The sequence below is a fragment of the Lepisosteus oculatus genome, chromosome 28, assembly GCF_040954835.1.
Source record: "Lepisosteus oculatus isolate fLepOcu1 chromosome 28, fLepOcu1.hap2, whole genome shotgun sequence".
Lineage (NCBI taxonomy): Eukaryota > Metazoa > Chordata > Actinopteri > Semionotiformes > Lepisosteidae > Lepisosteus > Lepisosteus oculatus.
In genome coordinates this window covers 4,121,354-4,149,202 of record NC_090723.1, presented here as the reverse complement: position 1 = coordinate 4,149,202, position 27,849 = coordinate 4,121,354, and the positions used below count along the sequence as shown (strand labels likewise).

The following is a 27,849-nucleotide window of genomic DNA, read 5'->3' as shown; positions in this document are numbered from 1 at the left end:
CAGGCCTGCCCTGCCCTGCCCAGCGGTCAGCGGTGTGCCATTCAGCAGCTTGTTTTCCACATACCCTTCAAAAGAAAAAAACGAGCTCAGAAAGCTGAAAAGCTGGTTATAGTAAAGGGAAAGTTAACCCCCTTTTGCTGTTCTGGTAGCTGACAGGTTACTTTTTTTAGAATTTTTTTGTTGTCTTGAAAAGTACTGTACAGTGAATTGGCTGTGGGAAGTTAAAGTAGTTTGGTAGACTGTTCCTTTCTTGAATTCTGAGCTTTGTTAAAAGAAACTGAAGTGCATCAGTTGTTCGGTGTTTCTGCTGTGTGGTGTTATGCTGGTGGAAACCTAAACCCTGAAAATGGCTTATTGTGCTCGGTTGTCATTTGGTTCAGCTTTTTTCAGCAATATATTTTGGTGTATCTCTTTTTCCATTTGACCCATTTCATCTTCTCTCTGATAAAGAGGCTCCTTAATCCTCCCACAAGTTTCTTCTGGTTGGTCTCCTGAAGATTTTGCACCCAGCTTTGCGAATAATTAGTCAGGAGGACAGCTACTCCTTCTCCTCTCAGCATCACACACGTCTGCAAGCTGTCTGAAGATATTTGCGTTCTTTCATAAAAGACAGGTTTCTTTTTAAGATTAATCCTTCTTTTAAAGTAAAGCCCTTGGTGAACTCGGGGTGTTAGATCTGACATCTCCAAGGCAGGACTGTTTGTTTCCTGACATGACTTTGACTGACAGATTCAGAGCAACAAGCCTTTAGCACCTTTAAGTTACAAGTATATTAAATCTTTCATGTTCAGTGTGTTCGTCCCCATTTTATGTAAGGGCCACTCTTCTTAGCCCTTGAAAGCCTAATGTAAGTTTTATTCAATAATTTTGTTAATACGTAGAATTACAGAAAGAAACTTTAATCAAAACATGAAATAAGAACAAATGAAGCAGACTTTGGCAGCTTTTGTGACTAGTGTTGAGTACCAGTTTTGTGACTCGGGTTGATTAACTTGGTACGTCTTTGGATTTCCTATATTCGAAGGTGCTTTTCCCAGATGTGCGCTTTGTGTTTCGGGATGGTGTGTTTTTAAATCTTATATAAATTGGATGCCCTCTTTAATTAGGAGACCTGGTCCGATTGTGTGGTAACTTAAGGATGAAATAGGTGGAAAGGTCCTAGAAATGGCAGCAAGAGTTCAGTAAGATTCAGAAGGGGGAATTGTTCATCCTGCATCCTGAGATATGTCCACATTTATTTTTCTAAATAAGCCTGAAGCCTTGAGGCTTAAACTAGAATTCCATGTGAGTTTGTGCATTTTCCCTTTAAAGGTGCTTATAAGTCTTTAAAAGGAAAATGATCATGTTTTCCAAAAAATGTTCTGTTCCTTATCACTGTCCAGGACTCCCTGAAGTCCAGATTTGGCTTTTGTTTAGCCAGCACACAAAACCTTTTTAAATGTTTTTTAAGCCTGCTAAATCACACAGTTGCTAATATGGTGGAAATGTGAAGAACAAATACGGGTTCTTTATATACACTATTCCTAGCAGCACATGGGAATATATAAAACCACATTTCTAAGAACTGTCTTTTAAGATAAATACTAGGAGTGACGAAGGAATGGAAATGTTTGTACTGCACGCTTGTGGGCTGTTCAGATCGAAACGTTCTGAAGTTGCAGCAAAGGGCTCTTGGATTTGGGTTTACAGTTTCCTCGTAGTCACGCTCACGCCTTCCTGCTTGCAAGCTGAGCTGTGTTGTAAGAATTGGAAATCCCACCCCTGTTCTCCGCTCCTGCAGGTGTGTTTCCTCCGCACACGCCTTGCAAACAGCTGGAGACAGGGAGGTGGGTGAGATGGCTTCCTTCCCTCTCCCTACTCTGTTAGAGCTCGCACCCCCATGCACACCCCCTCGCTCGCTCAACACTGTCTGTACTCGAGAGGGCCGGTTCGGTCGAGCTGTGCTCTTCTCCAGCACTCCAGTCACACCAGTATCGGCGCGTGTGTGGGCGCTCGCTGAGATCCAGCCTCCTGGCTGCCGGAGGAGTAGGATCTGGCAGCGGCAGGTTGCTGAAATTCCTCTTGGGGCACCTGGCTCTGTGGGAACTCAGGTCCTCTGTGCCGTCAGGCTGCGGGATTCCTCCTGGTGCAGCTTCTCACTCCAAGCTGCCGGGAGAAGATTTTGCCAAGGAATGTGCTGATTCTGCGTTGTTCCTGAAGTTGACGTATTGCGACAGAGCGCACAGAGGGAAAACCAACATACCAGGCAGCCTCGCCGCTCTGCGCCCTTAATCGACAGTGGTTAAAAAGTGGCTGTTTTTGCACTCTGATGGCCAGGAGAAACTTTTCCCCACACAGTTTTACAGTTCTTCTCAAGACTTGGTCTGTCGTCTCTGCCAGCAGAGCCTCTGTTGTTGTTTTTTTTGCTTTCTGGTTGATGTGTGTGTCATTCGGGTAAATTTTAAGGTCTTCTTGAGAGGCACGCTGTCTTCAAGGTGTACCCACAGCTAATCTGGATTTAAATAACAAGACAGTGTGCCATGGTCAGGCTTAGGAGAGGCTCAGTTACAGTCTTTCAGTGCCAGTGTGGCTTAATATCCAATATGATTACGACTGGAACTACGCTTGTGAACATCAGCATGGTGATTCACTTGACTTTTCACTTCAATCACTTTAAGCGTGACAGCAACTGAGCCTTACCTAACCTAATGGGCAATCGAGGGTTTTCATGACCTATTGCATGTGCTGAAAGAGATTTCTACTGCAGCCTGGGCATTACAAGTCTGCCTTTGGACCTACGTCATCTTAATGGACTCTCCAGCACCTGTGTGCTGAGGGAGGTATTTAAAGCCTAGAAATCTGCAGCCCTTCCTAGCCTCCCCAAAGAACAAAAAAATAAACAAGTGGATCTTGATGCCAGAAAGATCTTTTCAAAGATTGTCTGGAGGGGCAGGTTACGTTTTGGTTTTAGGAGCTGGTGGAGCAGAGTGGGCAAGTTGAGTGACTGATTGCTTGTTCTGTGTGGTCAGCGATGGTGTGATTGGTCTTAAGAAACTTCTGAGTTTGGAGATTAATAACCAATGAGGTGTGCATCCTGACTTGGGCAAGGAGCACAGAGTAACTATCACTTGCACTTCATGTGTGGAACATAAACAGGGGAAAAATAAGTTATAAGAACAACTTCCCCTAAGTCAACAAATGATTATGTCAGCGTGTAGCAGGAAAATATCATAAACACTATGATTATATGGTTTTATTAGAAGTATAAATTAGGTTTGAAGTTTTCAGTTTTTATTTTTGATTGCATGATGTACCACTGTATCCAGTTTCATAACAAAACAGCCATGCTGATGATGGAACAAGGGTCAGCTCCAGTAACCTTAGATGTCTAATAAACTGTTTCACCTTATTTGTGTTTCCAGCAGTGAAATTGCTGACTTCTGCTCTTTCACCAGCATTTTATTTCTGCAGAATCCTAATGTAATTTATTTTTTCATTGGAGCGCTTTTATGTTTTTGAGCAAGAGATGTCCTGAAAAATGTTTTACAGCCGATAATAAAGGTGGTATGTTAAGTGTCGTCTTATTAGTCTATAAAACCAGAATCACTTGATCTTCAAAACTGAAAGTTACTATTTCAAGGTAAGTATGTTGCTGGTAAACACAAAAATCCCAAGGCCTAAATATATTAAATGACAGGCTATATACTGATCAGAATTCAACCAACGCAAACTTTTGTTTTTAAAATCTCAGATGATGATGATGGTGATGAGTTTTTTATTATTATTATTATTGTTTTTGTTGTTATTATTGAGCTCACTTGAGCTTCTGTAGCATATATCAAGAAAGTCCAGAGGCCATTTCACTGGCGCCCCCTGGTGTTTGTGTTGGCAGTGTCTCCTGATTGTAATCCAGACACTTCACGCAGATTTATCCTGGCTGACTGTGTCCCGTCTCCCCCTCTTCCCAGGGGAGTCGAACCAGGAGCTGGGCCCCCCTCCCTCGGTGGATGAGGCTGCCAACACCCTGATGACGCGCCTGGGCTTCCTGCTGGGAGAGAAAGTGAGCGAGGTGCCTCCCGGAGCCCAGTACACCATGGAGGAGCAGGATGAGAACCAGGTACAGCCCCCTCTCTCCCACGCCCAGTCCCTCTCTGTGCAGCAGAGGCCTGGCCCTCACCACCAGCTCTGTGCTGCCATGTCCACCTGCTGAGATTTTGTTGATGCTGCTGTTCTCAGTTTCCTCTTGTTTGGAATTTCTTATTTTAATTCAGAAATGCTACTTAGAAACTTGCCTTTATGGCTGTATCTCCCGTACTGCACAGGGAGGGTCAGGAGCTGTGGACCCTCTCCTCTGGCTCGCCCACCTCTCGGGGCCTTTTGACATGTGCTAGCCCTCCTGCAGAGCTTGCAGCGCGGCTCTGTGCAGTAAAACGTCTCTCTCTGACACCACTGCAAGTTTGCACATTTTAAGAAGGTGGGAGGAAACTACGGAGCCCACAGGAAATCCACATGGGCATGCAAAGTCCACACAGAAGCCCCAGTCCTCCAACGTGTTGCACACGGTTAACCTATTTTTTACATTCATAGTTTGGTACTGGGGTTGGAACAATCTGAATAAATGACCTTGCTCAGGGGTACAGACGCAGTGTCCTTACCTAGGATTTCAACCCATTACTTTGCAACCAGCAATCCAGACTCCTACCAGTACTACACTCTGCCACCCCAAAAGGCTAAGACCTACTTTAATTCATCCTTTAATGATATTATAGGGAGCCTCTTGAATCGCTGTTACGCAAAACAACCCTTTACAGATCTGATCCACTGCACAGCAGGCAAGATTTAAGATGGAGATTGAAAATCAGTCCAGAGTCAAACGTGTTGCAGTCACGCAGAAGGAAAGGTTCCGGGCTAACTGAGGTTAAGCCATGTGACTCTGCCAAGTTCTACTTGCATGTGGTCTCTGTTAAGAAAACATTCAGTTTCCAATTAGAAGCCTTTGAATATGTACATTTCTCATAACCTTGCTGAAAGGGCTGTCAAAGAGTGTCAGGCCGTGAGCAAGAGATTTTTTTATGTGTGGGGTTCTAAGTGAAACTAAATCAAGATGTCACTGAGCTTTTAAAGTGATTTATAAACGAGCAACAGTACTTTGAAATACAGAACATGTGACCGCCAACAGCGCACGGCAAACTCAAACCAGCAGAGTTCAGATTACTGCGATTGCCCTCTGCAAAGGTGGACTCGGCACAGTCCGCCTCCCCTGGAAACCTGGAGAAACAGAAACCTGCTCTTTGGCCCTGCTGAGGTTCCGCCCGGCTCGTCTGCTGAGCAGCACGGGCCTGGCCCGGCGTCAAGCTCCCTGCCTTAAGCCCCTCACCTCCGCTCGTCCCGCCTAGGGGGGCTGGCGAGGCCGGAGCTGCAGATCCCCGGCCATGTGCCCTGGGCGCTGCAGCTGAATATCTCCGTTGTCTCGGCCGCGTCCGCCGCCATCTTTGCACTTGTATTTCGTTTTCCAGGAAATATTTTTTATCGGGAAGGGATTGTTACCCTGCCAGTTTTTTTTGCCGTTCTGTCTCAGCCTGCAGCAGCCGGTTCGGTACCTGTGCAGCGACAATTGGGCAGAGAGGCTCCCATCAGGCCTTGCATCTCTTGCCCCTCCCCCTCCCATGTTCCACAGCAGCCCACCGATGGGGACGGTGCTGATTGGAGGAGTGGCGAGTCCCTCACCGACATCACTGCTAGCACACAGGGGCACAGGAAGCTGCAGGAGTCTCTGTTTCTCCAGGAGCTGGGAGAACACTGGCTGACTGACCCCAGTCTGGGGAGTCCTGGTCACCGCTGGATAGTGGCAGGACCAAGGCACATGCCCCTGGTGCCTGGATCATGGGAATCAGTCTTGGATCTGTCATTGGTTTATTTGAAACCCTCCACTACAGATTGGCAGCTTTCACAAAAAGCTAATTTTTTATGTTTATTTGCCCGTATTTCATGGCAATGTCCAGACATTTTGTAACCCACTGGTTTCCCCTTATTGTTTCTTCTTATTAAGGCCCATACGGACTTTGCTGCCTTGTTCAAGGCTGAGAAAGTAAAAACAAAAATAACAACAACAAGATGGTTTGTTTCAGTTGTAAATTGTCACTAACAGTCTAGACCTTTAGCTTCCTTTCGCCATTGGAACTCTTGGAAATCTCTTTGAGACATGCTTGCAGGTAAAAGAGAAACCGTGCGTTGCTGGTTTGCCACAGTCAAGTGTTCTATCGAATCTCCTGCCTTTCAAAGTGAACCGACCATCAGATAAGACCCTGAGCTCACTGGGGAGTGTGGAGGGTTTGCACCCCTTTGCCTGAAAGGCGAAGAGCCGTACCGCTCCAGCAGCAGTGCCGCGTGCCCACCAGCCAGGAAAGGATCACGAGATTGCCTTCACCATAAACACTTCAGACAAACCGGCCTGCGGGAGGGTTTTTTTATGGCAGCGGTTGTCAGGATAACAGACCAGATAGTCTTTTCCGTTTTGTTTATCTTTCTGATGAGCAGAAGCAGTTGTAAACAGGCCTGTTTGTCTCCCAACGAGCTGGGTCTTGCTTGATAGAAATAGAGGGCAGCAGTAACTGGTTGTGCCTGTTTCTCATGCAAAGCTTGTCACTGCCAGCCTCCACACAACTGTCTGCTGTCACTGTGTTTGACCTGCAGCTTCAGTAAACACCTTAGGCTGAGATAGAATCAGGGCAGCAGCATGGGGGGATACAGCTTTGACAATAGCCAACCTTAGACTCGAAACTCACACGAACTGATTGTAATCGCTGTGAACACGTCCGCTCCAACCACTGTCACGTTACTTAAATCACGTCTGTAACCATTTCCACTCTAGTTTGCATCTCATGTGGACAGTTTAGTGACATTTTTTTACATACTCTTTATTGAACTGGTTGGATGAATATGGCCGGAAAGCTGTTTTCCTGTCTTTGTTTTCCTGGAAAATGTTGTCTAGTTCTCTGCTTCACTCTCAATGGATATTCCATCTGTTAGCCTCGGGTTTGATGTTATCATTAGGTCCATCTCAGCCAAAAGATTGTTTGGGTTAAAACTTCACAATATGTGTCTGTTCCTGATTAATTCGCTAAGACTAAGGGAAGTAATACAAATAGCTTGTGAATACATTTTTACTCCATGTGCATTCCATGTGAACATCTGAAGTGTTACTGCATATCTAATTGCATTACAAATATACTCATCCTTGTAAAGCTGTTAACATTTTTGATTAACAAAACAGAAGTACAGTATCAGTTTCATTCATAGAACATTAGTGTATGGAATGAAGTCTCTGCAGACTTCTTTGTTTCTGAAAAACAAGGTTTGCAATCCTTAGACACTGGGTCCCAGGGCAATGTGATCGCAATCAAATGTCTATAGATTCCCAGGAAACACAGCATAGCATCACATAGAGCAGTTCATAACCCGCAGGACACCACATCAGCACTGTACTGTGACGAAGGCAAATGCAGAGGCTTTGTTTATTAAACTCAGCTTTGATGGAGAGAGATTATTAGTGTGACAACACAATATCAAGCACAAAACAGCTAACTCAATTACCTTGATATCTGGATGCAGGCAGGCTGTCTCTCTGGTTGATGAACAGGGGTCTTGCTTTAGTATGGAGTAGGTCTGTATGTGAAGACATTGATCTTGGTCTGCTTTTTTCTGAAATTTGCTGATTGTCTTAACCTGTTGCTCAAGCAACCTGTTTACAGTCTAATATAGTATTTAACAGATAGAATTTATGTGTATAAAGATGTTCTTTATCAGGTAATTTGCATTATACAGTTTGTTCTTTTGAGAAAGCATGGAAGCTTCTTTAGTTTTACCTGAAAAGGCCCATCTGTGTTTGGGATTCGGAGCACGTGGCTGGGTGGGAATAGGAACGAGATATTGTATTCTATCTTTCCGGGCAGTGGGAATGGGCAGGCACCGGCTGTGACTGGAACATTTTTCATTTAAATGATCCGCAATCTGCAAATCTAACACACCGTGTACAGGGCTAACATGTCTCATTTGGGAAATGTCAGGAGCCGGATGGGGCGATAATGAAAATTGCCGAGATGCCGGCCTGTTTGGGTAATTGACAGCGTCGTGTCAGGGGAGGGGAGAGGGGCAATGAATGAAGATGGATCTTCCTCAGGCTGTGTGAATGGTATTGGTATTAATCAGTGCTAGGTCAGCGGTGCTCACATCAGCTCAGGGCCACATCTTTACACTGAATTACACAGGTGCTCAAGCACCAGACACCGGAAAAAGCCAGGAACCTTGAGAACAGCTGTTTGGGTTTTGAAAGGAAAGGCTGAGAAGAAGCAGATGAAAAAAAATTTTTTTCCCCAAAAGAGAATGCAGGTTTTAACATTTTCTTGAATCTTTTAGTTGGTATGTTCTCCCCGTGTTTACATGGGTTTCCACCAGGTGCACCGTCTCCTCCCACAGTTCAGAAACGTACTGGTGGGTAAATTGGCTTTTAGGGAAATTGGTGTGAGTGTGTGTGTTTGTGTCAGTGTGTGCCCTGTCACAGACCACTGTCCTGTCCAGGGTGTACCCTGCCTTGCGCCCCGTGGTGGCCGGGATAGGCTCCGGCTCCCCCGCCCCCCTGAACTGGACAAGCCGTGAGGGAGCGGGTGGATGGATCATGTTCTGGAAGAGTCGCCGCTGTGGTTTTGCGCTGTGCGTCACGGTGTTGTGCCATTGGTTGCAGAGCTCGGCAGTGACCCAGCGCATCAGCCCCTGCTCCACCCTGACCAGCAGCACTGCCTCGCCCCCGGCCAGCAGCCCCTGCTCCACCCTGCCGCCCGCGCCGCCCGGAAACCCCAGCAGCAAGGACTGCGCCTACGGCACCGTCACCAGCCCCACCTCCACACTGGAGAGCCGGGACAGCGGCATCATCGGTGAGCCTTTTCCGTCCTCCACAGTCTGGGTTTGCTCCGTGCAAAGTCTCATCCAGGTTTCAGCTCCAATGACTTGCTCTTCTGCAGTGTCTTTTATCACATCCAGTGTTCCGAAAGATCCTCGGAGCTAAGATGCAACTTAAGCGTCAGTCACACAGAGGCTAGAGCAGGAATCAAATAGCATAGCAATGTCTGGACTATAGGAAGAGAGTCCGTTGAGAACCCACTGAAAGACTTTGCAGATTCTGCATGAACTACATTATTAGCTGACTGTAATCAAGCTCTTGGATGTGGCACCCAGCTCTCTGATCACCGCCTGGGCTGCTGGGTGAGCTCTGGACAGTGTCTGCTCTCTGCCTGCCACACGGGCGCAGCTCCCGTGGCCAGCCAGGTGTGATGATCACGCCTCCAGTCTGCGGCAGGTTCCGTGGGACCGAGTGGGAGAGGCCGCACGTTTCTGAAGAATGCGGACGTGGTCCTCTCCCCCTCCCGGGATGGTCCAGGGACTGTAGCAGTAAGTCCAGCTGGTGGTTCCCAGTTTGGCCAGGAATGAGGAAAACCTAGCGAACTGGGGTTTTTGACAAAGTCAGTTAGGGGAGACTTCAGACAGGATAGGTCTTATGTTTTGCTCAGGATACTGCTGTGCCACCAGGGTTAACAGCGCGGTGGATTTCGGCAAGTGCGCAGGGGTCTTTGGTGCCCCCCTGTGCACAGGGTGCTAGCCTGGAGCGCCCTGCTGTAGTGAGCGCTTGGTGTCCTTCCCTGCCCCCAGCCACGCTGACGAGCTACTCGGAGAACGTGGAGCGCGGAGGGAAGTACGCCGAGGGCTCCCGCGGCAACCTGAAGCCCTGGCAGTCCCAGAAGTCGGGCATGGACTCCTGCCTGTACCGCGTGGACGAGAACATGACCGCCTCCACCTACAGCCTCAACAAGATCCCAGAGCGCAGCCTGGAGACCATCTCCTCGCACTCCGTCCAGTCCATCCCCCTCTACCTCATGCCCCGGCCAAACTCCGTGGCAGGTGAGTGCTCTTGCTCTTGCTGTGTCCACCCAGCCCCGGGTCCGGGCCGGGTTTGCTCCAGGTACGTCCAGGGAGCCGGGGCCTCTCCCAGCGAGGCAGGGCGCAGGCGGACGCAGATAGACGCCAGGCTGTCACAGGGCACGCACAGACACCATCGCAGACATTCACACCCACGCACACCGGGGCCAGCCAATTAACTCACCAGCATGTCTTTGGACTGGGGGGAGAGAACTCGAGCATCCAAACACGGATAGCACCCCAGGTCCGGAATCGAACCGAGGGCCCCAGCAATGCCAACCGCCGCGCCAGCGTGCTCCCCCCTCTTCAGGTGCATGCTTTCTGTAATACAGACGGGCACGCGGTGTGGCCCATCGGCCTTTCAGCTGTCCCTCGCGTACAGGGACAGCAGGGGAGCAAGAAAAGGTTGGCATTGCAAAGGAACAGACATTTTTTAGCTGTTCAGATGTTGAGACAGCAATGACGAACATTTCCTGTGCAAGAAACAATCAGACCCTGTGGTTTCCCGATTGAACAAAGTTTGAAAACCAAAACCCCAAAATGCCTTCATCCTCTTAATTTTTTTTGCCTTGTGGCTGAAAACAGCATCGTACTGTGGGCTTCCCTGCATGTAGGTTTTAAGGTTTAATTTATTTTGCCTAGTTCATCGGTATCATCACATGTTTGCTGAACAATCCTTCAGCAGTTTTGAGGAGTGTCAGGAGAGCCTTTCATTACGGTCCCCTTTAATTGCACCGTTCAGATGCGAGGCGCAGGCCAGCTCGCAAGAGAGCTTTCGAAAGCGCAGAAACAATGCATTTTTGGTTTGTTTGCAAAACCCCCCACCAGGGGCCTGGTAACAAAAGGCAGTACTTCCTGCCATTGTTTTGATTTCTTGCTCTGGCGGAGTCAGTGGAGTACGAAGGCGCTTCGCAGGAGGCCGTTATCAGATGGGATTTTCTTGTGGCGGCGATGGGAGCCACTACAGGCACTGCGGCAGTAAGGGGGACTTGAACACATCCATTAGTGGACAGACTCCCGTGGGAACATTTACGTGAGTAAAAAAAGACAGCGGGCAGTGGAAGGCTGGTGTCTTGTGGACTAGAGGCAGTACTGTTACTTAAGAAGAACTATTCCACTTTTGGGAGGAGCTGGGAGTCTGGAGACTGCAGCGCCGTCCGGCGTCCTGGTCACAAAGTGCATTGCTTCCAAAAGGCCTAAACTCTCGATGTCACAAAGCATTAAATCAAAGAAGAGATCCAAATCCTCGTACTCCTAAAGTGATTGGAAGGGGCCTCTGTTTTTGATGTGCTTTAGAGAAGCAGGGAATTGAAGCGTGGCAGTCTGTGTTTTGGACAGGAGAAGGATCACTGCTGTCTCCGCGCAGCCTGTCTCTCGGGTCCTCTCTGCCGTCCTGCTGTCCCCTGCTCAGAGTCCTGCTGGCCAGCAGGTGGGCGTCATGACTAAGGGGACTGTCTGTGCTCACGTCTGACCTGCCTTGTGTCAGACGGCCCGGTGCTGCCGTTTGTAGTCTGTCTCCAGGACCGAAGCCAGCTTGGCAGCACAATACCTGTGGACTGTTGAGAACTGCCCTTTGAAAAGAATTTCTCCATCGTACTAGGGTCATTTCATTTTTAATTTTGCTTTTTGCTGAAGGCATGGGATCTGAAACAGGTTAGACTGTTGCAGCTCAGAGGTGTTTAGATTAAAAAAACGTTGTTGTGTTTTACTGTAAAACACACAATTTAAAAGCCATACAGTATGTACCTTCACAGCATTTTAAAGATAAAGCCTCTTCTGAACTCATTTTAAAGCATCCTCTTCACTGTACTTTTCGGTCTGAAAAGTGGGAGTCATCTAATCCCTCCTGTGTTAGACGTGTGCCAGACTTGGGTGCTTCTAGAGCCTGTCTGGTGTTTCATGAGCTGATAAAGGGATTGGCTCTCAGCTCGCTGAAAACGTGTGAACACGAAGTCCTCCTGAAAAGCTGCTTTCTGAAAAGCTTTTGAGCTACAATGCAACAGTCTATTAAACTCTTCCTTTTGTTGCAAGTACAAAAACATGATCAGGACTAACCTTCCACAAAAACCATTGCAACCTTGGGCCCATTCTGTCAAGCAGATACAGTATTCCTATTAATAATGTTTCTTGTGGTGTCAATATTTTTACCAAGGTTAAGTCATTCACAGTTTTCTCTTACCCTTAATTACAAAGGGCATCTTCAAGTGCCCTTTAGAATATGTTAAATATGCTCACTGTATTGCAGATGAATACAGACTGCTGTCCTGAGGCAGAAGTTAACTGAAACATCTTCAGATTTCTAGGGTTTTGGTTCTGTGATTCCCACCAAGTGACTTGATTCAGTTTATATAAAATTGATAGTTCTTCACATTCTTATTCCATGTCATTTCAATACAGGATGTAATTAGTACAGGTGCTTACTGTCTGTCAGCTGACTTATTAAAACACATGTATTGAGGGAAACTGCACTGTAGACCACTGGGCATTTGTGGACGGTAGCTCCAGGACAGCTCTGTGCAGCTGTTTCCATTGCTCTTGCAAGCATCTGGCCATGTTGATGATGATGATGATGAAGAACTGTGGTGTGGTGTGCACTATCTGCACTCAACTGCCCAGTTCATGTTCTATGTGAAGTTTCATTGTTCCCAGTGATACAATTAATTGCAAAGGCTGGCTGACTTTATACTGTAAGCACCACAGGGTATTCAGCTGTGAAAAAATCAATCAGATTTCTGGAGAATGGTAGGTAGCCATTTTTCCTCTGTTATTGTTTTGTCCCCTCGTTGTTTATGTGGTGCACATGTGTTTCTCATTCATCGTTGTAACTCCCAAGCAAAGACAAAAGAGAATCTGCTGGCATGAACAGCTCATTGATCATCACTTCCTGCAAGGAGCAAAACATTTTTTTGGTCTGTCCAAATCCACTTGATTGATTGCCTTCCTCTTTTTTCTGGGTTCAGCTGCAAAGTGTGAAACGAGCCTCCTTTTTTGGCTGTTTTTACTTTCCCGTTTTAAAAACAGTAAGGGTTGTGGTGAAGAAATCTCAGAAAAGGAAACGGCTCGCAAAGAGTCTAAGAAATACTGTTCATGACCTTTGGGAGACCCGGACAGGGGATGAAGATGAAAAGGAAACTGCTGCTTTGTTAAGGGCTGTGTCGATCCCCTACAGCACTTGAGGATGGGTTGCAGGAGGGAAGGTTATGGACCTGCAGAGCCGCAGTGGAGAATATCGAATCTCCTGATCCCCAATGGCAGTAAATGGTCTCCTGACACAACTCTGTGATGGTCTGAGCCCTCGCCAAGAGGAAGTTACCAGCGTCTGCTGACAGTGCGAGTGGGGGGCGGGGGGGTTTGGGTTAACTGTCCTAATCAGGGCGTTCAGGTGAGGACCGTGTGGGGAGCCCTCAGGACTTTAATAGGGCACCAGATGAGAAAAGTTATCTGTGTTCATATTTGGAGTTGATAGTCTCATGGTCATTCTTTCTCTTTCTTTTTCTAAGGATCACTGTCTTGCTTCCCTGTGTGATACGTTTCTCAGCTCCTGTCCCAAGTTCAAGTAGTGGTGTGTTTGGCCACTGCTTTGTTTAGCTTATTAACTTAAGGGAAACGGGAACAGATTTATTTTTTTAAGTGTTCTGGTTTTTTAGCCATTTATAGTTAAGCAGTGCAAAAATGCTTTAGTAATAGCTTTGATGATGTGCTATATGAAATTTTCAGCCTGGATTTAATACAGCAAATGTACAAGTAACAATATATTTGTATAGCTCTAAAAACCCACAGATCTGCTCCTGAATGACTCGGTCAGTAAAAGCTCTTACCTGGAGCAGAGGCTGGCCCTGCTGATATCAGTGATGGCAGCCTCTGCCTTATCTGGCAACACTGGCTCCTGAAGCTTATCTTTCTGTCAGAAAGAACCACATTGCATCTGGAGCTGATTCTGTAACGCGCTGTGGCCTGAACAGTTTAAATGACACGAGTCTGGGAGAGCGTTTAGTGAGCCTTGTGTTTCACCAGTCAGATTTTCCAGTTTACAAAAGAATCACATGTAAAACTAATTAGAGATTCCTTATTTGAAAAAAAGCAATTTTCCAATTTTCCAAATTACATAAACAAATTAACATCAATAAGGACATAAAGTAATAACTAATCAGCTAATCATACACAATAATGAGACAGAAGACTCTAGAGCAAACAAAGGATTCAGGAATACTGAAGCTTTATTAGATTTTTGTTAAGGCAGTTAGTGAATTGAAATCAAAAGAAGTGTTGAGGTTCCCTCATCAATTGATTGAAAATCTCAAAATCTTATTGATTTTGAGAACAGGCCTTACTGACGATTCCCCCATCGTAGAATAAGAATAAATCTATAACATTGACTAATTCCCAGATACTGCCCTTGTGTCCCTGGCAAATGAAGAAATAAGCACCTAAATTTTCCATTTCAGTTGCAAAAACTAGCTGTGATCTCCCTGTTCAAAACATATTACTGCAAACTCTGCTAAAAGTCTTTCTACCATTAGATATGTATATCTAAATGTATACTGTGGGTGCTGGCTCCTTTCCCAGTCTCAGTAATATAAAGTAGAGATCTTGCTGGAAACAAGTTATAGCTGTGCTCAAAGGCAGCAAGGCTTATGTGCTCTCATTAAAAAGCAAAAAAGCCTTCTGATCCCAATCTCTTCACATGCCTAGTTTCCTGACTGTCATTTCTCAATGCCCTAGCGATGATAGAAGGCATGGGCTTACTGAAAACCCTAGCCAATGAAAGTGGGAAGCTGCATTGCAGATCTCCATTAATATTTTTGTGTATTAAAAGATCTCTGAGCAAAGACATTGAGAAAGACAACCACACTGTTCTTCTTTTAAAACACCATGGAAGATCTACGGAGCAGGGAAATGGGTTCCACGCTTTGGGCAGGTTTTTTGTGGTTAGTTTCGGCCTCAGTTTTTATTTTTGTTCCCAGTCGTGATTCCAGAGGCAGCAGCAGCTCCCCTTCAGCAGGTTTTAAGTTTCAATACTAAAAGAAAGGGTTCGGAAAAGTCCTTCCTCCTCTGAAGGCCTGGCACGAACGCCGCATCAGCACGGAAGGATTAACCAAGACGGGTCTGTGTGTTTGTGCCCCCGCCCCGACAATTGCACTGCCCCAACACCCAGTGCTACTCTGCCTCTCCTTCCTCTCCAAATCCCTGCCGCCACTGGCATTCCCAGCTGCTGTCTTCCCTCTATTTTTGGTGCCTAACTCACTCCTCATTGTTGGTCCACATCCTCCTCAAGCGCCTGCAGCTCGGGCCCCCTGACACCCCCCCCAGCCCGGGCCTGCACATCTGTCAGCTCTCCAAACGCCGACACAGGACCCCGGCGCGGTCGCGCAAGACCTTGAGCAGAGGAAGGAAGGAAGGAGAGAGGAGAGGAATGAGGTCGTCCTTTCGGAACCCTTCCCAGCAAGGCTTTTCAGCTTCCCTCTTCCTTCTGAGAGGTCCAGATGTCGTTTTTTTTCCCGCCGTTTTACAAGGATTGCACTGCCCTGGCAGACAGGGCGAGGACACAGGATCCTAGGAGTAGGGCAGTGCCTCCCCTGCCCTCACCTCTTTGAGCAATGCTTCTTCCTCGCCTGTCCCGGAATCGTCCTCCGCAAAACAGCTGCTCCTCTGCTCGTGGAATTCCTGACCTCGACGAGAAGCTGCTATGAAAAAAGCCCCATCACGGTTCTGGCCTGCTCGTTTCGTTGGAATTTTTAGAAAGAGTGAAGCGTGCCTGCAAGTTCCCGCTGCCTCTCTGATCTCCTTTTTTGAGAGTGCCAGTTCTCTGGGACCAAAATGCGCATCTTTGGATCCAAGCCAGGAAGGGGGTCTTGCGTAGAGCATGGTATTGAAGTGATGCTTTGAGCTCTGAGAAGAAAGAGCGTTGAATTGTTTGCATGAGTAGCTTGATGTACTTTTTAATCCTCTTTAGTCACAGCACACTCAAATAGACAGGAGACAAAGACATACTGTAGGAAGAAAGTCAACTGTTTAATCAGAGGAAACTGCACCCCTAAATGCTGATGCATTTCTCAATATTCTGATACTGTAGCAGGTTTCAGTCGGGGAATTCCACAGGCTGAGCCTGGTGTTGTTGTCACGCTGGTATAAGTGTAAAGAGGAGCCTGTGTTTTTAATGAAGATTGAACTGGAGTGATGTGCTGTGCTGTGCTGTAGCTATGCTAATGCACCACCAACGTGCTGCGTGAATGAAATGAACAATGAACACTTGGTAACGTAAGAAGCACAGCTGTTCGACTCCTTCAGTGGACACTAGAGCTATAGTATCCGTTTGCATTCTCTTGATCTCATAATGTACTGTACACATCTGTCAGTGTGTCAATCAGGAATGTGCAGAAGATATATGTGCTTTTTCTAAAACTCTACACCCTGTAGGGGGTTGCACACTGATTTCTCATAGTCTAGGTCTCCAGCAGAGAGACTCTATTTATGAAATGTCTTTCTTCATGCAATTGTGACTATTATTTAGATCATATTAACAGATATTAATCAGCATGGGGGGAAAGATGCATAGCTTTTTTTTCCGAAGCAGAGTAAAGGAAGCAGCTACAGTACAGTAACTTTCTCCCTTTACCTTGTCTTCAGTTACCTCCCTGATTTTAATGTAGTAATTTGTGGTACTGTAATAGCTGTCTTAGAGGTCACCACTGAACCTCAAAGTTTCTGCTGCTGCATCTGGCTGATGCAGTAAACTGACTGGGGAGAAGTAATAAAGGAGTAAATGAATCAGAGAGAGAATGCGGCGATGTTCTGAGATGTTTGTGGGCGCTCGTGCCGGGAGACCCACTGAGCTGGGAGGGCGGGCAGAGGTGTGCTTCCAGCCCACACTGCAGTGACATTAGAGGCGCTGGGGGAACATCAGTGTCTAATCCGCAGATAGGGATGTGATGGGAGTGCATGGAGGGCACAGTGGGGGGGGGGGGGGGTTGTCTTACAGCTGTGCCAGCCTCTCACTTTCGGGGCAGAAGAGTTGGAATTAACCCTTTACAGGTCCATCTACAGGCTTAGGTTACGGGCTCTAATGCACATTTAAAGGCTGGGTATTGTGCACCTGTTTTAAATTATGTCAATCCACACAAACACTATTATACTTGTGCTTATTATACAACAAGGCGTAATTTGCCCTTCTCTTCTCTTCTGCCCCCTTCACTCTTATTTTTTCTACCTTTTCTTTCTCTGTCTTTTCCTCTCTCTGCTCATCCCCTATCCCCCCCACCTTCTGTCACCTCACAGCCACCAGTTCAGCTCACTTGGAGGACCTGGCGTACCTGGATGAGCAGAGACACACCCCTCTGCGCACCTCCCTGCGGATGCCCAGGCAGAGTATGGGCGCTGGGCGCTCCGGGCAGGACCTGCGAGGTGAGGACAGTGCGTTATTCTTATTCTACTGAGGCTGAGACTTGCTTTCCCCTGCTGTGCTGCACAAAGCCCGAGCATCACCTGTTGGACTTCCAGGCTTTCCTTCTCTCGTGTAACCTGGATCAGTGTAAAAGCTTAGTGAAAACAAAGGCAAGACCAGACCTGATGGCTTTGATACATAGATGATGTGTAGATTCTTGCTTTGATCAATAATAACCAACCATCATTTGTCATTCCTGGCACAAAGATGGCAAGGTGTAGGGAGGGACCACGTTGCTGGGCTCCAGCTTCAGCAGCAGAATGGGGTCTTGAAACATGGTCAGCGTTCTGTATAACTGCCATTGAGGACCCAGTTGCAGGAGAGCACAGGCTGTGCCTCGCTATCCCACATCCTCCACAGAGAGCTCACGTTAGCATCATTGTGCACCTGCAGTATATTCTCTGCGAGGGTGTAACTTGCGTGAAATTCTGATTAGAAACGTAAAAATGTGGGCTGCATTGAGACACTTTACAGTAAAAAAAGCTATTAAAGGGAGAGATGGAGAACTAAAATAATCAGGGCTCCTCTAGCACTGTCCCTGTTGGAACCTGTTGGCCTTTGGTGGGAGTAGTCAGTGTCTGTGCTTGACAGCCCTGAGGCAGTCTGGATCCTGCTCCTTCTTTGTTTACAGTTCATTAACGTGTTAGACGTTCATCAGCTGATGCTCTTAGTCTGCCTTAAAAAACACTGATTTCCTGATCTGCCTGGTTGCTGGCTTCATGTAGGCCTTAAGGCGAATGTTCCATATTTCTAGCAGCATGTCTCAGAGTTGGGGTTCCCTGCCCTGGCCTTGGGGATCCCCACCCTTGCTTTTCTTTTGTTCCAACTCGGATGTCTGCTACATAATTAAATCCTAAACTGCCCTTTTGATAGGATGGGAAATTATAGGATTCAGTGAAATGCTGTTTTAACATTTCATTATGTTTCATGAGTCACTGAAGATCAACCAGTTGTTGAGCAAAAGTAAAGCTTTCGCAGGTTCCAGTCAAGCATGCTATTAGTGAGGAACTGAACTAACAGCTAAGGATACAATTAGGATACAATTCAGTTAAGGATACAATTAACTGATGAAGCTGGCTGGGGCAGATCCCAGGAGGTGTGGGGTTCCCCAGGGCAGGAACAGGGAAGCTGTTCTGGAGGACTGATAACCGAAGAAACAGTGAATGGTAACGTTTTTCTCAGTTTGCTAAAGTCAAGCACTCCAAATGCAGCGTCTTGGTTTGTGGATGTACAGTTCCTCACCCCCACTTGCTCAGCCTTGTGTTAAATCAATCATGTAAACAGCATCACTCTCCCCAGCGTCTGTGCTGCCTGTCAGAAAGAGATGTTTTGCGAGGTATTTTAAAAAAAAACTGAATCATTCAGCGTGCAAGTGTTCAGTGTAATGCTACAAGAGCCCTGATCAGAGGCTTGTGTACAGTGATTGATAAACGGTTTACCTTCTGACAACCAGCTTTCAGATCCAGGCTCGTACTGGGCCAGGATATCCGTCTTCTGTGTTGTCAGGCCGGCAGATATAAATCCTGCATCAAAATGCATTAGACACAGCTGGGTAGGGTGCACTCTGCAGAAACCAAAATTAAGGTGTTAAGTCCCTATTGTAGTAGCGTGACTATTCCCTGGAGCCCAGGAATGTCTAGGAGTACAGATATGCAGGTTACCCCACTACTTTATTGTGAAACTTATGTGGGCAATTGCATTAAATAAGGATATTTTCCCCCAAAAAAGAGTATTAGTCTCTTTGTGTTCAGCTGCATTGCCACACAGAATCTGCCAGTTATGCTAGGACATAGCTAGTTCTCGTCAGCTAGGCTGTCTCTGCTGTATATGCAAGACAGCGTTATGTGAGGTTTCACTGGCACATCAGGAAAAATCTCTACTTAGCCTGCACATGTGGACAGCTGCACAAAACCACAGAGTGATTCATGTATCACACGTGTCAGAGCACCCCAAAATCTGAAGGTGCTTAAGGAAATCACCCAAGACTGCATCACTCTGTGGTATAACTCCTGGCCTAGAAACCATTATCTATTCTTTCAGATCCAGGATTTTTTAGGTTAAATCTCCGTATCCAGTTTTTGGTCATGGGAAATGCGTTCAAACCCAAATGCTGAATTCACAAGAGCACGTCTGCAACTCTTATTTGAGATGAAAGGGTTCAGGTCTGTTTTAGAAATTGTCAGTAAGATTAATCACTAAATTAAATGAACTAACTTTGCAAGACTTGGAATCTGGGGGACTGTCTTACATATACAGAACTTAAGACAAAGAGACTGAAAGAAATGCAGTAATGACATTTTAAGAGGGAATGTTTTATGAATGTTGGAAAAACCCTTCCCAGACTGTCTCCTTTATTCTCCGAGTCCCTTTGTACACTGTGTCAGTATGGTCTTCAGATTGATTGCAGACATTGAAGGGGTCGGTGTAGTTTGAGCTGACATGCACTCTCCTTGGGGACGTACAATGTTATCCTCCATGTCAGAGTACAGGAAAATGGCAGCCTGTGTAAAAAAATCACAATACAGACCCTCAGCTTCGATTTGTTTTTCATTCCCCTTTCTTCCCCGGACCTGATCATAAAATGTATTAGTTTACCTCAGAGTGCCGTGGCTGATGCAGACCATGTGGATTTGAGAACAAATTGGCAGAATAATTCATGAGGCAGCACATTGCCGGTAAAATATCAATGATTTTCCAAAATGCCATCAGCTGGCTGTTTTCTGTGTGCGGGGGGAGTCTGTTCTCACTGTTGCTCTGGTGTGGGTGAGTCATGCTTACCTTAAATAATTAAAGAGCCCAGGACTGTGCTGACAGGATGGACTCGCCTGATCAAACATTACAATAGCCCTGCCAGTCTCTAATGAACTGGAGAGGTGGAAAAATATCGGGCCTTGAAACCGCTGACAGATGAGGCGTTTCTGCTGTTTAGCAGTTTTCAACCGAGTTTTCTGTGAAAGTGCTAAATGGTTACTGCTGGCCCTTTTTTCTTTCCCACCTTGACAAATGTGCAGTTGTGCGGTTTTGTGGGACTGGATGCTTGCCCTAAGCAACAGCTGATAATGCTATGGATTCAGGGATTGTAAAAACAAAACAGTTTAGACTAAGTGATATTATTTAGAGGAAAATAAAGGCGTATTTTACTGCTTTCGTGAGAGGTATATAATCTGGATTTTCTTTCTGTTTGTCTGAGTTATTGCACTGGGAGGCAGTCATTCACCCTGTGCTCTGCCTCCCCTTGCGTTCTTCAGCTGCAGTTCTACAGTTCCAGAATGCTAAAGAAGCTGGTTGCAGCAACAGGCATCACAGAGTCTCATATTCTCTCTACTGTAACAGCAACGTTATAGACGACAGATACTGCAAAAATATCTTGATGAGCCAAATGTTCTTGTGCACCACTGGCTTTGATGAGTGTTTGAAGTTGCGGATAAGCATGTCTCTGTATGCATAATTAGGTAACAGTACATACGATAAGAAGGCAGTTTTCAGACATGAGTTGTGCTCTTGACTCTTTTCCAGGATCATACAGTAGATAGAACATGGTTTTCTAAACACGTCAGTCAAGAAGTTAACACATCAGGTCGTTAATCAGTTTTAACTCTATACAGTGCCTTTTCTTGGATCGCAAAGTGCATTCTTAGTGTTCTGTGTTTTTCAGTGATTATTTTTGAGCATGTGACATCACTTCAAACTTGGTTTTGGCAAAACATGATTCAGAATTCAAATAGTGAAAATGAAACAGTGCTCTCTGTATCACACAGCTGGTAAGATCAGTGGTGCTCACACACTTCATTTGCTCTGTCCAGGCCAACTGATAAACATGCTTGCAACAACACTTTTTTAAATTAAAAACTCCTATAGAGTATATGTATTTGTTTACAGGAACTCCATATTGCCAATGCAGATTATTGAGTCCTGCCGTATTCTGAGTGACCCACTCAAATACACTGGCTTGGCATACAGTAATAATTGTAAGTCACAATAATATGCACAAGACAGAGCTTTCACAAACACAGCAGAACCCGATAGCTTGTTTTGGGTCATGAAGAGCGTGACCCACACACTCATGCAGACAGATGGTATTTACACCGCAGGTGCAAAATGCTGTGATTGTTCCACAGTTTGTTGTTGCTTGGAAGTGGGGTGGGAATGTGGGGGCTGCTTGCTGATTTGATGACAGGGTTTGATACTTTTCAGGACAAGCCTGATTAGCTCACAAGGCCCTGTGCAGTGCTAGCAGAAAGTTAGTTCTGCTTAGAAGAGCTGACAGTGCAACACCAGTGCAGCGCTGAAGTAGTCCTGTGACAGGGTTTTATTATGCAGAAGTGAGCCTTGTGCAGCTTAGCCAGGGTACGCTTAGAGCCCTAATGCTCTGCCTCACCTGTCCCTGCTGATCTGTCATTCTTCTCTGCACTGTCCTGCCTGTTTCCTTCTTCTTTTCGTACAGAAGTTAAAGCTCAGGAGAGTCTCCCATTGCACTCGAATGTTGTAATCAGTTCCAGTGCCAACACTTGCCACATCTATATCGAGATGCGGACTGACACAATCAGTGGAGACAGTTCAATATAGAAGGCTGGAACAAGCCCAGTTTAGCAGGCTGATACAGGCTGCAAATCCCCCATGATCCCTGCACTTCCTTCCAGTTGTGCTGTTATTACTGCTCCTCTCTTAGTCTCCAACACTCTCTGCACAGGAGGACCCCTTTTAAAGTAAAGATACAGTGTAAGAAACTTCAAATTAACATTTTATCGGTTTTCTAAATAATGATAAAATTGGTTCTGAAATATTGAGAATACAGTAAAGGAGAGCCTTTGCCATTGACAAAGCTGTTCCCCTGGGTAAGAGTTTGATTTAACAAGCTGTTAAACTTGGGGTGATGAATTTCACAGTTTCTGGGGCCCCCCAGTATCCGGAGATTTTCTGTACATCCCCTGGAAAACCCAGATTTTTATTGAGGCGTAATTATTGAACTGAGGCTTGACTGATGAGGCCATGCTGAAGTGCTAGCTGGAGCAATGCAGGGGCAATTGCTCCACAAGGCAAAGCCGCAGCGCCCAGTGCCCACATCCAGCCTCGCGCGTAGGGTTGGGAAGTGGTGTCTCTGCTGCAAACCATCTGCTTTCTCCTGCTGTCTCCGTCTCTTCTCCCGTGGTAGCTGCCGAGAAACCTCCTCGCGCCTCGCTGTCGCCTCCCTTTCTCATCTTGATTTTTGTTCTTCTCTTGCTCGTGTGTTTTGTCTCAGCTTGCACTAACATCCATGCCTGGCAATCGCACTCACGTAAGTCCCCCTTTTTCTTCCGGTCTTAACCCCGCGCTCCCCTGAGATCTGAGCTTTGGCTGTGTGAGTTCGCAGTTTTGTCATCCCCTCTCCACCCCTTACCCCCCCCATCTTGATCTTGAAATCTCCAGATGTCTCAGTGAGAAGAATAACATTCAACACTTGACAGTCGTGTGAAACGGACCCAGTGCAGAATCTAAATCTGCACTCGTGTGTTGCTGACAGCATGAATCTTGTACCTCTTGACTGCAGTATCGCCATCAGTCATGTATTGATTGCTCATCTAAATTATCTGCCTGGTATCTTATACTCCCCTTCCCAAAATAGCCATGGAGAAAGAGAGGTTAACATGCATCTTCCCTTTCCTAAGTGAGACGGAAGCTCAGTAGATTTTGGCCAGCGGTAGGTATGAAATCTGTCAGCAGGCAGTTGCTGTGGCCTGATGCCCAGTGTATCTGCCCAGAGTGCTGTCTCCTCCAGTATCACAAATAAAGATCAGATCTCAGCGCCAGTGAATCTAATTGTCTTGCTGGAAAGCCACAGTTCATATGGTCCTGCTCTGACAGGGGGGTTCTAGCAGGAGGTCATTGCCTGGCGCTGGGTATGCAAACTTCAGCATTTCTAGGTCAGGGTTGTTGGTCCTACAAAACTTAAAAGATCTTTATGAGTGCCGGTCGACTAATTAAGCATCTGCACAGGTAATTCTTTGACGTCTAAAGACATGAAAAGAAAGATTGGGCGTTGTGGTGTGGGACACTGCAGAGTTCGGAGCAACATTTTACCCTTAACTCATTCACAGAGCTAAGGTGTGTTTGATAGACTTTCTTTACCCTGCAGAGCCCCCTGCTGTCCGAGCAGGAGCACAGCAGACTGCTGGACATCAGGTAGTCCGCGATCTGAGCAAGAAGTGTTGGCAGGTTATTCCATATTCCACATTTCAGTATCATTTCTTAGTTTTACTGAAGCCTTGAAGTGAAGGAGATGAAATTAGATATACTGCTACCAAAGGAATATGACGTACATATGCATTATAAAAAATCTTCCTCAGAAAATGTCTGCCTGTCAAATGGCAATGTAAGTTTTTTTTCTCTAGTGATTTACAGTCTTAGACTAAAACCATTCTACAGTGTACTGTACGTTCTCAGACAAATAAATAACCTTGTCAAAGCAACCCAGAACATTTATACTGTTTGGATTTTGTCTTTGGATTTGATTGCTATCATAACACTAATAATAATGCAATAGTAATTTTAACAATAAACATAATATGTTGGTAAAATCGGAACCGACTAGTTCCAAATGTTGAAAAAAGCTCTAAAAATAAGCTCTAGATTTCACAAGAGGATGGTAAAAGTGTTCGGATGTGTGTTGCTTCTTGGATTAACAAGAAATTTCTCCTCAACTACGAGCTGAAAAGTGTTTTCCACTAGTTGCAGGATCTAGCGTTTTCTCACCGACTCTCAGCTCTCAGCTGCTGCCTTGATCCGCGCTGCTGAACGGGGGGAGTTTTGAAGGGCTGATGTCAGGGCGGTGGATAATCTCACCTCAATCTGTGTGAATCCTGCCGGGGCCACTGGGCTCCATGGCTCCTGGGCTCCTGGGCTCCCAGGCTGAGGGCTGGGCTCCGGGGCTGGAGCTGGGAGTGCGCGGGTCTCTAACGCTCTCCTCCCTTCACCCCAGTGCGCTTCGCCCCCTACCGGCCTCCAGACATCTCCCTCAAGCCGCTGCTGTTCGAGGTGCCCAGCATCACCGTCGACTCGGTCTTCATCGGGCGCGACTGGCTCTTCCAGGAGATCGAGGGGCAGCTGCAGAGCGCCAACTCCAGCACCAACCGCGGCGTGGTCATCGTGGGCAACATCGGCTACGGCAAGACGGCCATCATCTCCCGGCTCGTGGCCATGAGCTGCCACGGCACGCGCATGAGGCAGATCGCCTCCGACAGCCCCCACGCCTCCCCGAAACGTACGCAATGGGGGATGAGGGGCACGGGCTGGGGGAGAGGCAGGGGGGTCTCGGGGTCTCGGCAGAGAACAATAACTCCCTGATGAAACCCAGCAGGAAGGAGACTCATCTTAAAGTCCATTGTAGGAAGGCAGGGAGACTTGAGAAGTGCCCCAATTCATGTTATTTCTTAGGAACGCAAAAGGGTACAAATATTGAGATGTGAGGCAAAGGAGCCCTTGCTTTGTGGTGATTTCTGAGGCTGACGAAGTTGCCAGTGCCCTGTAGATTGCCCTGTCTCAGCTGAAGCCTTGACCTTTTCCCCTAGATGGAGACGGAAGCAGGGACTTACCCCTGAGCCAGCCCCAGCCCACGCACCCCACCCTGGGTGGGGGCAGCTGCCCAGGGACTCCGGAGATGCGCAGGCGGCAGGAGGAGGCCATGAGGAGGCTGGCGTCACAGGTACTGGCTTCTTTGTTTTTTGCCTTGCTTTGTTTTTTTTCCCATGCGCTCCTTTGTTTCTCCTCTTTTGCCTGTGTGGTCTGGACTGCCTGATTTACTGTTCCTCCCACAGTGTGCCCAGGAGGGCTGGGCGCAGGTGGGTGTCCTCTGGTTTAGCAGTCTGTCAGGACTCCAGTAAAGCAGTAGCAGTAAAGGCAGATCTTGAACTCTTATCAGCTTATCACCTCTACTACACAATGATGTTTGTAGACCCCCGCCCGGGCATGTTTTGCTTGAAGTACTCTCATGACAGAGTGATGGTGGACACGTCTATGCCAGAGGCCCAGGTCCAGCCCACAGCCACAGCTTGGGTCTGTGGCACAGGGATCATTTCCTTGACTTCGATGTTCATAAAATAGAAGAAATGATCCCCAGCAGTGAAAGGACAGCTCGCAGCCCGGAAACCAGAATCATGAGCAGCAGTACAATGGAGAGAGTGGACACTTAGAAATACCTTGGCATTTTTGTTGATAATAAACTTCGTTTTGGAGAAAACTGTAAACTGCCATTCTCTTAAAATGTCTAGATCAAGTCTACATTGTATTTTTACATAAATTGAGAATATTGAATACTGATTTATCTGTCCTGCAGATCTTTTAAAGATGTTTTATAGGATCGGTCTAGACATTCAGCATCACAGCCTGGCTTGGTTCTCTTACCATCTACAGCCTGGATCGGTGGAACAGAGTGGAGTCTCTAAGTAGCAAGAAAGTGGGCACTTGGCAGTGTAGTCTCAAAGCATTTATTACGCGAGAACATATAAAAAGGGCAATAAATCCCTGAGTCCTGCTCACCCCCTCTGTAATCAGTGTGCTTTTTACCATCTGGATGCAGGATACAGTCCCTGCCTATGGAGACAAAGCCGGGCCGTTCCAGCTGCGTGCTGCTGAATTCTGAGTGCTGCCCTGTTCCTTTCTCCACCATTAAAAAAGGAGATGCTTAGATTCATGGACATGTCTTCCTACCTCCTTCCCCTTTTCACCAACTCTCTAAGAATGTATTACCCTGTTTTATAATACTATGGGGTAATGTAAATATATATATATAACACACAGGACCATTGACCTTGAACTCTTTAATCTTACTGGATGTGATTTGCTTTTGCTACAGTGGATGTATGAGGGATTGTGTTTTTTAAGTCTATATGTTTGCAGGCTGTGTTTTAATGTACCCAGACAAGTGACGTTCCTGTGGGGAAAATAAAGTTCTTCTCAGTTCTAAGTTTTAGCGGGGGATCTTTCCGGTCCAGAAGAGTCGTCTGTATATGCACTGTGTGCCCTGAACCACGGAGAGCCAGCCATCTGGCACAGACACTGTTCCAGGAAGGACACACTCCATTGACTCCTGTCTGCAAATCTAATGCGCGCCCTTATTTCTGCTATATGCAGATAAAAAAAAATCCTTTGCACAGAGACCTAATAAAATATTTATACCTGCAGAAAGCAATTTCCAGCCAAGCCATTAGATCTTGTTAACACATTGCATAAATAATTGAGTCTTTTCTCTTTTTTTCTGCTTCCTTTGTTTAAGCTCTTTATCCCTTGGCAGTTAAAATTAGCATTTTATTATGATTCAGGTTTTTTTAAAATCTTTCTTGTTTCTCCCCAGAGCATGACATTAAAGTTTTGTCACTCTTTGTATTGAAATCCACTCTGAGGGAGAGTTTGCATCGGCTGTGTTTTTGTAACTGTTGAAATTAGCCTTCCTCCTCTCTCAGCCTGAGTACTTCATTCCTGCCTTTGAGAATAAATATTCTCTAATTAGAGTTGTCGAAAATTCTTGATGATAAGTAATATAATCAATATACGTGTAAATAAGGCTGCACAGATTACAAGTTGCGGTAAGAATTTGGTTTCTATGTACTGTTCTGCATACAAACCTCAGCCTAGACCATCAATCCATCAGTTTTCTATCCACATCAGCCAGTTCAGGGTCAAGGGGGAGCTCTAGAACATATGGAGCCGTTTTCCCTGAAACTAAATAACCTACCAGTATGTCTTTGGGAGGAAACTGGAGCACCCATAGGAAACATACAAACTCCACACAGGTAGCACCCCAGGGCTGTCCAACAGCAGTGCTAACTGCGTCATTGTGTCGCCGGTTATCCTGTATATTTAAGTGTGCCCTGGGGGTGTGGCATGGCCTGGTGTGAAATTCTCTGTTCTTGCACGTCTCCTTTCCTGTCTCGTCCAGTCCTCTCCTGCTTTCTCCTTTACTCATCGCCACATCCCCGGTCCCTATGCCTGCCTGCCTCCATGCCTCTTCCCGGCCGTGACCCTCTCCTCTCTCATTGCGCTCTTTGTCTCCCCCAAGGTGGTGGCGTACCATTACTGCCAGGCGGACAACGCCTACACCTGCCTGGTCCCGGAGTTCGTGCACAACGTGGCGGCCCTGCTCTGCCGCTCCCCGCAGCTCCTCGCCTACCGCGAGCAGCTCCTGCGGGAGCCGCACCTGCAGAGCCTGCTCAGCCTGCGCTCCTGCGTGCAGGACCCCCTGGCCTCGTTCAGGAGAGGGGTTCTGGAGCCCCTGGACGCGCTCTACAAAGGTCAGCGGCCTGGTCCCCACTGCCGTGCTGCCCACAGTCGCAGAGGTGGCGAACGTCGTCCTGCCGTAATTAAACGAGCAGCTCTAGCCTGGATTAGATACAGCTGGGCCACACGCGTCTGCTGTACAGCAGGGACAGATCCAGGCAATCGTACAGAAACCCGACATTTAATTTGTGGCATCTACATTCCCCTACAAA

The 27,849-nt window shown here is 46.7% G+C and overlaps 1 protein-coding gene across 1 annotated transcript in view; it reads left to right on the top strand.

Annotated features, from left to right (window-relative positions):
- LOC102692300 (protein TANC2) overlaps nt 1–27,849 on the top strand; it is a 224,997-nt gene that overhangs the window by 167,157 nt on the left and 29,991 nt on the right. The window contains 8 exon segments of the mRNA XM_069185670.1: nt 3,948–4,096; nt 8,720–8,909; nt 9,682–9,930; nt 17,224–17,349; nt 22,629–22,664; nt 24,345–24,626; nt 24,934–25,067; nt 27,420–27,651. Of these exon segments, the coding sequence (XP_069041771.1) occupies nt 3,948–4,096; nt 8,720–8,909; nt 9,682–9,930; nt 17,224–17,349; nt 22,629–22,664; nt 24,345–24,626; nt 24,934–25,067; nt 27,420–27,651 (1,398 nt within the window).